Source organism: Monopterus albus, unplaced genomic scaffold (assembly GCF_001952655.1).
Source record: "Monopterus albus unplaced genomic scaffold, M_albus_1.0 scaffold24.1, whole genome shotgun sequence".
Lineage (NCBI taxonomy): Eukaryota > Metazoa > Chordata > Actinopteri > Synbranchiformes > Synbranchidae > Monopterus > Monopterus albus.
This window is the reverse complement of record NW_018127904.1, coordinates 2,041,258-2,052,831: the sequence shown is the minus strand read 5'-3', so window position 1 is coordinate 2,052,831 and position 11,574 is coordinate 2,041,258. Positions and strand designations below refer to the sequence as shown.

General features: G+C 41.5%; 1 protein-coding gene across 1 annotated transcript in view; it reads right to left on the bottom strand.

Moving 5' to 3' along the window:
- The window catches only part of LOC109957083 (low-density lipoprotein receptor-related protein 1B-like), a 258,584-nt gene extending 249,840 nt beyond the window's left edge, over positions 1-8,744 (bottom strand). Inside the window, 1 exon segment of the mRNA XM_020594679.1 lies at positions 8,238-8,744. Within this exon segment, the coding sequence (XP_020450335.1) occupies positions 8,238-8,493 (256 nt within the window). The 5' untranslated portion in view covers positions 8,494-8,744.
- Positions 8,745-11,574: the final 2,830 nt, after the last annotated feature.

Here is an 11,574-nt window from a genome sequence, read left to right as displayed (position 1 = left end):
AGAAGCCTCAGGGAGAGTTTGTTTTGAGAATTACACTAAATGGAAATAAATCAGGAATAGCACAGCTTGTTTAAAAGTATGGGTAATCCTGGTGTACACATGTGAAGCAGAATGCCCATAAAATAGAAAAATGTACAGAAGCAATCAAAGAAATGTCCCGAGAAACATTTTAAATCTCAGTAGGCCCCGAGAGTTTTTTTTATTTGTCTGCATTTTTCTGTGGCTGTTATCAGGCCCCAAGCAGCAAGATACAGGTACCTGTGACAGCTGAGATGTTTGAGGTCCAAGTGCTTAATCTCTGGTCTCTGCTACGAAGCAGTGAGGCACATCACTAAAGCCAGAAGGGAGTGAGTGCACGCATTCTAAATCAGCCAACACCAGTAAGGCAGAAAACCATGTGGCGTGAGTGTGAGACCACTGCTCTAACCAGGGAGTTCTACTAACAAACACAGGTGAACTGTGATTGATGGGAATGCAGTTAATAGGACTCCCAATCCAACAGTGTTTGAGCAGGGAGGGTGGCGGGGACCAGAGATCAATAGTGGCTCGGAAGCATGTTAGGGAATCATACTGAATGAGATTGGTGACAGCTGGTGGTGATGTATTTGGCAATCTAATTTTAACACAAAGTAACTCAGTGATAGTGCTGCCACAAGACTGAACTCAACCCTTGTGGACCAATAGTATTGCAGCTGTGGAGAGTGTGTTGTGTTCCTGTGTAGGTAGCGGCAGCAGTGTGGGCTTATCTTTGATTTTCAACTCATGCACTATGCCATGAAAGTGCATTAAATTATTCATCTTTAGTGGCAACCTCACAAATGTTTTAGGCCCAAAAACTTCTTTTACTGCACTGTCAGGCTTGGACATGCACTTAGACTGACCCCTATATATATATGTGTAGACATTAAAAAAATCACAGTTGATGTTCTTAGTGCTGCCCAAAAATTAAAAGCAGCTGAGAATCAAGCGGCAAGTGACATTTAATTTAGCCACTCATTGCTTTGCAAGCAGGCATGAAAATTATGCTGATAATTTCCCTGTCTATCCTCCATCTAACTGACTTGGACTACAGTGAGGTCAGGCAGCCACAGCATGGGTAGGGCAGGGACGTCCATTTTTAGAAAAGCTTCATTTGTGTGTGTTTATATGTTTGAGCCTTTGGCACACATACTGCTTGTGTGAGAGAAGGTTTGCTCTGAAACAAAGTAACCCTTAATGTAGTGTCCCTCACTTAAATATCGTACACAATTCACTGCCCTGCATCTTTGCTAAAGATCATTTTATCCTGTGTATTAATCTTCTGGTTAATGGCTGAAATATACTGCAGCTATTTTAAAGGTAATGGCTTGTGAGGGTGACTAAAAACAAATCAGCTAAAAAGAGCACATATCTCCAGTTCTGTGGGTAGCTGTTACTTCATAAGCCTTTTATGTCCAAACCCATAAAGGAAAATTATAGATTATTACAGAGGTGTACATTTAAATGAAACACATCGATGGCTCAATATTTCTTAATTGCTCTATGCGTCAATTTCCCTTTTAAGGATGCCACAGTGCAGCATCACCAATTGGCCTTAGGTTTGTCTGCTGAATGAAGCTTGTTGGGGGATGGATGAATCCCTCCCCTGTTCTGTTTTTCTCAGCCAAGTCTGCATGATGGGGCCCTGAGCCCTCGGCCTGTGCCAGGTGGCAGCTGGGAGAGAAAGTCCCCAGCTAGGCTTCAGCAGCCCTCTGGTTCTCTGGCCACCAGCACTTCTGACCTGCTGATTGGTCATGGACCGCCTGAAATATCCAGTTTGTCCCAACAAATGCCTTTTGTCCACACTTTATCTGGTCACGAATTCATTTCAGGTGTGGCCCATCACTTAGCAAATCACCCTTTTTAAAACTACGCTGGACAAATAACTTTTCCCGCAGCATTTCAGCGAGCTGAAAGCTGAGCATCTATTCGCCTAAATTAAATTCTGCTGTGTCTTGTATGGACCCTAGCAGGAAACGTTCTCTACCCACCCAAAGTGATGAATTAAAACTTAAAAGTATTAATCAGAGAGATGCTTGCTGTTGCTGAAACTGAGCCATAGGCACAGCACAAACAAGCTCATACATTAACCAGAGGATCTCCATATTGCCAGTTTAATATTTGAAAGTGAGCGTGCCAAGAAATATAAAAGCTGCTTTGGAAAACAGTGAGCAAACTCTTCACACAGGGTGAATCACTCCCACCAAAAAGGTCTACCTCTTTACCACCTCGCACACACAGAAAATGACAGGCTCCTTTTAAATTAACTGCGTGCTTGCCTCATTGTATTAACTTTGACAGCTCACACTAATACAACATTTTCTGTCATTTTGACGACTTCAATGAATTACAGAACAATAAAGAAACACCTCCAGCCAAATCATTTAGGTCAGCTAACAGTATACCAACTATTCATCTAATCAATCAACGGCACCATGTTCCATTTGCAAGGACAGACAACAAAAACATCAACTAGTCAAGCGGAAGGATAAACTATGAAATGGTAAAGATAATGCTCCAGTTCCCAGTATGTATCTGTAAAAGTGCTCTGCATCATTTATTCCTGTGGCAATACAACCTCTGCAGGACAAGCTGCTGCTCTCTAACTATTTAGATGAACGTTTGAGGGATATACTGTACTACTGTACATACATTAATTCATTTTCTACCACTTAGTCCCTGAACGGGGTCATGGGGAGGGGCTGAAGCCAATCCCAGCCGGCAATCGGGTGAAGGCGTGGTACACCCTGGACAGGTCGCCAATCCATCGCAGGGCTAACACATAGACGAACAACCACACACACGCACACACATTCACTCCTATGGGCAATTTAGAGACACCAGTCAACCTAAGCTGCATGTCTTTGGACTGTGGGAGGAAGCCGGAGTACCTGGAGAGAACCCACGCAAGCACGGGGAAAACATGCAAACTCCCAGGTGAAAGGTCCCGGGTGGGGCCCGAACCCAGAACCTTCTCGCTGTGAGGCAACGGTGCTAACCACTGTGCCACCTGTACATACATTAATTAACCAATTGGTCAAACATTTCAGTTTCAGGTCCCGTTGGTCAGTCTAGACAGAAGAATCTATGTGCTAAACATACAGAGCATCTCCTCAGGGTTGCTGCCTCCATCCAGCTACTGTAGCTATTCACCCTGTCAAAGTTACACAGATGCTTCCCCACCTTCGAGACACTTCCAGAAAGATGTTCACTCAACTCAGACCTCACTTTTCACATCCAGATGCACGTGTACTAACTTTAACTGTTACTATCAAGTCAGCCTATGGTAACAGCTGAGCCAAAGAAGATATACAAGCCTGTTTTATCATTCAGTCTGTGGAGTTCGTGTCTTAGCAGATGGTCTTGCTTGTGCATCTGCATAGGTTGCTCCCTTTCACAAGACACATTATATCACCCGTACCTTCCATTTTATGATGCATTCTATCTTATCCATATCCCACTAATGTCTTACTAATATTCGATTCACTCGGAGTGGTTTATCCCCCTACAGCCTTTATAAGTCCTATTTTCATTAGTTTATTTGGCAATAAAATAGTTATGGTTATCTCCATTATTAATTTATCTTTTTTATTTTATTTTTTTTACACAGCAGCCATTTCTGCATTCAGCTGAACCCAGCTCATGCGAGATGGGGCTTCTCTGAGTAAAACATATTGATTTACTATTCACATTTTAAATTATGTAACATCTAATATGAAACCCCACACCAGCCCTATAATTAAGTCTGCCCAGAACATCAACACGAATAGATCATGTAGGTCAAAAACGCTGCTCCTCCTTCCACCGGTAATCAATGCCACAAGACAATTTACAGCCAATGGATTTCACAACCTGAGACAATCCACTGTTGATTCAATTGTAATCTATTAAGACTGTGAGAGGTGATATTGAAGGTGACACTATCAAAATCCACTGGCTTCATTCAATAACTTTGTTCTACCATCACATCACTACATGCTTTAATGAGAGGTGTGGAGGTCGGCTCACTGCCGCCTCCCGTAGCTTGAGGCCACACTTCAACTCTGCTCTGAAATAGATGCACTGTAAGGGCTCTATGACAGCAACACTTCACTGACATCACCACACAGATGTGTCAGCTACTTGGATGCATTCTGACTGAATGCGATCCTACAAAAAGGAGCATTTACCTCAGACAAACCTCAGAAACACTGGAAGTTAGGAAGGATGTTTAAAGTACTTCTGCTGAGTAACACTGAGGTTTGGTAGTACTGCTGAGCCCGTTCATGGACAAACTGCAGCTGACCTTCTTTACATGTTACAAGGTGTTTTGTGAATCATGTGGTTTACAAGCCAACCACACTTGTAAAGCAGCACATAGCAATGATGCCAATAAAAATGCCAGTCAAAGCCCGCTCCATAAATGCTCCACCACTGCCTTCTGCATCACCTCCCTTTTATCTAGTCCTCTGTGTCCATTTTATTTACCTTTCTCAAACAAGCTTTACCTGGAATCTACATGTGGTTTCTTCAATTACTGGGTGAAGACAGAGTGGTGAGCACCACCCTCCATCCTGAGGATCACCTTTTGCTAGCGTGAGCACATTTACTGCCATGTCAGAACAGGATGTGGACAGAAAATGGAGCTACAAAAGAGGCCTTGCAGCTGGCGAGCTCATTTTTTTTGTTAATGCGTAGCAGAAAATGATGTAAAACAGCTATGAGAACAGACTTAAGTCTAACATTTTAAGATCAGTATGAATTCTGGGTTATTGTTGCTAAAGGCAAGAGATTTACATACAGTAATCTACACTGGATTCCAATTTATCACGTCCAGCTGCGATTTAGTGACCACTTTCCTGCTTCCCAGCTATCTGTTAAATGAGCAAGCATACAATGGTGACATTAGAAGGAGTGAACATTTGTTTAACTCAGCATCACTAAGGAAACAGACTTAGGGATAGTCACCGTGGAGATATCATTGACTATTAATGCCCCAATCCCTGAAATGTAGCATGGCGCCCCTTGCTGTAGCATCAACACTCTGGTTTTGATTACATAGTGATTTTAATGGAATGAGGATAACTTTGACCTATAAACATCTAAGAAATATTGATCATTATACTGTAAGTAGTACTGTAGCATCTGTAGCTGTAGCAGTTTAATTTGTTCTGTTGTGTTGTGCCAAATGTTTGGCTAGTTTCACGTGGGATTATGTGACACTATTACTTATCAAAAATCAAAAAATATATAGAATATCTTTTATTTAACCCAGGCTTTTTCCCAAGTAAATGAAGCAACACTCCAGTAATGCAGTGTTGCACTCCCATAAAGTAAGAGCGCTCACAGGAGACCGATTTAAAAAAGAATTAATGCAGCATAGAATGAAATGCCCTCACTTGTAGTCTCATTGTGTTGGGTTCTGCTGGACCCTACATTTTCCATAGTGCAGCATGAGGCCATTTGAGTCCAAGAACAGAAAACCCCAGTAATGTCACTAGACTTCAGAAAGCACTTCCAAACTCACAGAAGACTTGCACAGTACTGCTGGTGATGAACAAACTGAACTCAATGTGTAAAACTGGCTGAGTGCCTCTTTAAATGTTTTGTAAATGAATGGCCGGCATATTATTTATTCTTCATCCATATTTAAAATATTTTTACCATCTTGCTAAACTAAATGTTGCATATTTCCCAGTAAAACAGAACAATAATAGTTCAATAGAAAACTAAATCTTTTCCTATATCATTAAGGTGCTACATTGAACCAATCAGCTGTTTTTCTTCCATTTTAATGAAATACTAAATTTCATCAGGATGCCTTAAGATCTGCACTTAAATTAAATACTATAGTGCAACTGTCTGTACTGTATTCTATTTTATATCTTATTTTAAATGTGCACAGTTTTGCTTTAGTCTTTTTTTGATCTAGAAATATGGAAACTCTCTTAAAGAGGTGTAATTTTAGAAAGGCAGCCAAAATTTAGGTGGATAAAATTAAGACAACTTATAGACTTCCTCCAGGACATTGGTCAGCATACTACACATACAGTAGACAGTGAATGACCATCACCTAGACGTCCTGTGCTGGCCTTTGCAGCACACACGCAGGAACCAACGTACATTCAGTGACACTATCTCACTATTTCACCTAATTGGCTGCTAAATGCAGCCTTGCCTAGAGTGCATGGACCAATCTATGTCTTCCATACTATAAACTTTTAAATGGGGTGTACATTTCCAACATCTTTGAGCTGTTCGCGCTGGATGATGCTTACTTGGTGCTGAGGTCACTACTTGAGGTCAAGGGCTAGTAAAAAAACAAGTTAAACAGGCAACACTGTGCTGTGTCTTAACTTCTCAAGCATGGTGTTTTTTCCGATCAGCAATGTCCTGCCAGGTCAGCTAAGCTCACTGTTAGATAGATGATAAGAAATGGAGCACAGAGAAGGCATTTCGAAGAGACAATGCCATTCCATGAATGAGCTCTGGAAATGCTTCAGATTCATGCAGAGAAAACCACAGGCTTACTACTTGGCATTCAATGTAACAGCGCTGCTACCACAAAGCAAATTAATTTCAGACTAATTACACTAACAACCAACTTTGGTATTGAAGGCAATAAGAAATGCTATTATCATTACTGTCCATTTAGACACAGCTACGGGAGCTTTCATTTCCTCTCAGTGCACAGGAGCAGGACATATCGGTAGAGAGACAAAGAAGCTTAAACTTTCAGGTTTCTGAGTATGTGTGTGTGCGATGATCTCATTGTAAGTGTTCTCAATTTCAATATTGTTCTACTAGCCCAGATGTGATAACATAATGGCAGGTAATTCTTCACTTTGATTCAAGCTACACTACAAGAGCTAAGTTCTGCAACGCTGACAAAAACAACCTCCAAAAACCTTTTAAAATTTCAGGTGGCTGCCCCCGCCACCCTCCTCACAGATCAGGGGCATCATGAGACAAAATCATCTTTTCATTTCATGCACACAGAGAAGTAGAGTGTTTTTCTTGCCTACTGTGACTGCCATGCGAACTCCAAGTCCCTATTTTTCATGCTGTGTTGGGGGGCATTTGGTGCCATTTGGGACGGTCTCACAGCAAGCAGAGCAAGCTTGAACCTGCTATGTGGAGAATGCTAAGGTGGGGGACCTATGATCTATAGGCAAGTGATCAATGGATATAGATACTATATGTTTCACAAAAGCAATATATTATTTTTTTAAATGCTACATATACTTGCAACTATCCTGACACCACAGTGCCCATAATTCAGCATGTCTATACTAATGTGGGAGCCCTGAAAAGGTGACATAACTTTAAAAAAAAAGTTAAAATAACAATAATTCTTTTTTTTTAAGTTGAAGTATAAACATTTGAATAACCAATAAAAGCCATTTTCACTGTAATTATCTGTTTTGAGGGTCCACATTATAAATTGCATCGGGGATATTTCAAATGCGTAGTCATGAATGTAGCTGATGAAAAGATTATTCTCCAAGTCAAAGGACCAAAATCGGTGAAGAGTTTGGTTGGCTTCGCCCTTAATCACCCTTACAACACATGGAACCGAAAATAAGACTACTGACTGTGAAGAGTCTGAGCGACAGCACGCAGCACGGATACACACACGCTCCGATGATGTGACAGAATTCAAACATGCAACAACCAATGTGCTGCCAGTCCTGTCAATCGCGTCTTCATGCGATGATTCCAGGCAGAGATACAAGGTCCAGTTCGGGGAGAAACAAAATACACTTGGGCACAGGGAAATGTTCACCTGCTGCACTGTAGGATATCGTTGCTACGCTCCTGCAGTGGCACCCACTGAATTCTGTCTTGGCTCCCAGGAGACCCAAAAATGTTCCTGAAAATGCACAGATGCAAGAGTTGTGCTAAAAAGCACAAGGCAAGAGTGAGTTATATGGTTTATCTGTGGTTCATCAGCTGGAATGCAAACAATGCAACATTTTAACACCCTGCAGGATGGTAACAACAAAAAGGATGCAGACTTCCAATTGGGCATCCCACACTGGACAGAAAAGAATCACGAGCAATTTTGAGGTATCAACTCTTTAACATTCATGAATGATGCCTTTTTAGGAAATCAGAGGTTTATGTCAGGCAATGTGCACATTATTTGGCGCCCTAACCACATCAAGCTGCACTAAAGACGGCCAATGGTGCCAAGTTTCATCGGACTGCGCATTCCCCACGGCCCGGTTCCTCCTTACCTTTCTCCTCGTCCGATACTGTCGAGGGCTCGGCGCACGGAAATAATCCCGAGAGCAGGGCTAGAAAGGCGAGCAGAAAAAACTCGGACATGTTTTCGGAGAGCGGGCTATAAAGAGCCACTGTGCTTCTCCTGCTCCTGGTCCGGGTCCAGTCTCCCCCTCCACCACCACACGGTTGTCGAGCGCCGTTATTCGGTGATGTCCAGTGGAACCAGTGCGTAGAACAGCGCAGGGCTCCCCCGGCTCCCCGACACATGCACACCGCCGCGCTATACAGCGAAGAGACGCACCGGAGATGAGACTCAAGAGTCAGAGAGGGAGAGGGGCAGAGGGAAGGCGGAGTGGCAGCGTAGAAGGATAGAGAAGAAGTACGTTTCCCGTCTTTTCTCAGTGATTAAAATGCCTTTAAGGTGGCGCAGCTCCCCTGGAATTAATCATACTGGTTTGCTGTGCAGTCAGTGAAGTGGGTGTCTGTCTGAGGTCCGGGGATGTTTCAGAGGAGGGTCCTCAGAAAAGAAGTCAGATAATGTAGGATGAGGAAGGAGTAACCTCAGCTCTCACCATTGTCTCCAGTACAGTGAAGTGGGCTAGAATGTATAGAACTATACATAACCCCACATCCTGCGGAATTAGCTAGTAAACCTTATTAAAGAGCAAAAGGTGCACACTGCTGAGCTGTAGGGCTCGTTTACAGTCACTTCAAGGACACCCCAAGCTGTCACCAACTGGATCACACACAACACAGCCAGGTATTATTCAATATAATACTTGACTGTAAATTCTAATAGTACAGCAGGGACCCCTGACTACAGAAGAGGCCAGCAACTCAAAGACAGCCCCCCTACATACTAGACTATGAAGCTTAATTCATCTGTCTCGGATGCTGTGGTCATGTTGATGCTGTGGCTTAATGCACCAGCTATTTGTGGAGTAACTATACAGCCCTTGTGTATGGTCCAGTGTCCTTTCCATAAATACTCCCTAAAAGGGGTAACTGTCATACCTTAAGTGAGCACTGTCTAAAAAATAATTTGTAGGCTTTGTATCCAGTTTGATACCATGTTGCTGCTTTTGTATGTGCAGTTATTTCTGAAACAAACTAGCGAAAGCACAGCAAGAAAATATCATCTTAAAAAGCCCTATGACTCAGTGGGTGTGGACAGCTGAGATAAATGTTCTGTTGGTCAACTATTGCAATCTGAATTCTTCTGCTCTACTGTGACATCTCTTGCTGTTTTCATTAAGAAAGAAAAAAAATGCACTTGACCTAACGATGAAATGCTTGTAGGAACTGCAGGATGCATTGAGCACATCAGTTTATTTGATAATGCTGCTGCAGGATAAAAATAATCCTAAAAAGCAAATTCTTTTTTTAAATATAAATGGTTCACCAGTCTTAAAAAATTATTACATACAGTACACATTATATCATTAAATGCAGGAAAAGTGCCGTGACAAAAATGAAAAGTCAAATTTACTGTAGAACTAGTATTGTAGGTAACCTTAGCCTTGATGTTAATGCTAGCAAGCTGGTACAGTATATGCCATTTTATCCACACCACTGAAGGACTACATTATAGCTGTGTTTATCAATACAAGTAAGTAAAAATCAGAAATTAGTTAAATACATTAGTTAATGAAAAACTAGCATAAATGAGCGGTTTCATGAGAAGTCAACCTGCAGTACCTTGTACAGTACACTATGTGGCTTTAATGCAAAATGCTTTTTATAACGGTTTGTTGCAGAGGTTTTGGCCAATAGCAGTGCTGTGGTCTCCATGTCCTTTGTTTTACCAGAATGAGCACGGATTTCTGTTGACTGCCATTCTTATTCCTTACATGTCTCACATTTTACCTGAGACTTGTATTTTAGTGCCTTTCGTGACATTTCACGGCCATGAAATATAAATCTCTTGTATTATCACTAAATGTTATTCTAGCTTGTGGATAAAAACGCCCATAAAGTGTGGAGTGCTCTTCACGGCTATAGTCACCGTGCTACTGACAATGTTGTCTGCTGGTGCACTGGCCAGCAAAAGGGGAATCAGCAGCAACACGTGTTCCTTTGCTTGATATGGATGCAGCATCCGAGCAGTGTGGGAAAACTTCAGAAAAGCAGGGCAGCACAGCACAAGTTGGGGGGGAGGAAAGTGAGAGCACTAAGTGAAGCTGGCAAGTGTAAAGAGCAAAGAGCAAATATTGGCAAGAAGCTTTAAATAAAACTAAAGCTGATTGTTTTTACTGGAGGCGGGTTTGTGATAATGGTACAGTAGGTAAAGAACAAGCTTTTTGGAATATATTCTGATAACACAGTATTTTGCAGCTAGTTACAATGAACCCTGCATTTTAAATAGAGTTGTAGCATAAATCCAAATTAATACAGATGTAATTACTGTATAATAGTAATGCGTTTCACATACCAAAAGTTGAATAATGAGGAAATAGCTGTTGACAAAAAAAAGTGCTCAAAAATGAAATTTGACCATCTGCTACACAAGCCATAGTCCTGCTGATGAAGATGTGATATGATAGAAAGCTCCAGAACAGCTACTCACAGACCTTTAGATGAGATCATTTCACCAGCTACTTAAGCATTTTACTCGTTTTACCCATGCGTTTGTTACATACCAGGCATTTAATGCCATAAAGGGTACTCTATATATATATATAACAGAAATTACTGAAGCTCTGATTTTGTTAAAGGCAAGATGTGATCAACATCACTGTTCATACCACTAATCAACTGTACCAAGGACAAGTTTACAAGGTTTTTTTGAGTATCTCATAAGTAAAAGGCAAGTAAATGGCGGCATGCATCCTTGTGAAGACTGCTCACACAGCAGACTGCCTGCGGGCTGGCCACAGGACACTATAGTCCAGCCACTCCCTCTGTTATCTTCATTAATTTACTACATTTTGTGTACTGCTTTTAGCAGTGAGAATAAACTGTTTGCAAGGAAAGTATCTAATACTAATAATCAAGACAGGTGCTAACTAATTCAGTAGCACAGTCTCAGAAACAGAGAGCAGTAGATGTGGGTATTTATGTATCCTCTTTATCACAACATGCATTTATTAGTTAGTGCTTCCCAAATATGAGCAGCCATGTTCTGTCACACTCTTATAAATTCATTAAGTGAAACACTGTTTAAGGTGTCAAAGAAACGTATCTCAGATGAGATGGCACCATGCCTAACTTTCATGCGGAACAGCGTGTCATGTTTCATTATTAAGTTGTCACAAAAACTGAGGAAGTCCGAGTCTTCAAGGACATTTCACACAGTATCTGCTATTTCTCACCGCCAGGATTGCACAGTTTTTCTTCTCACAAAAAAAA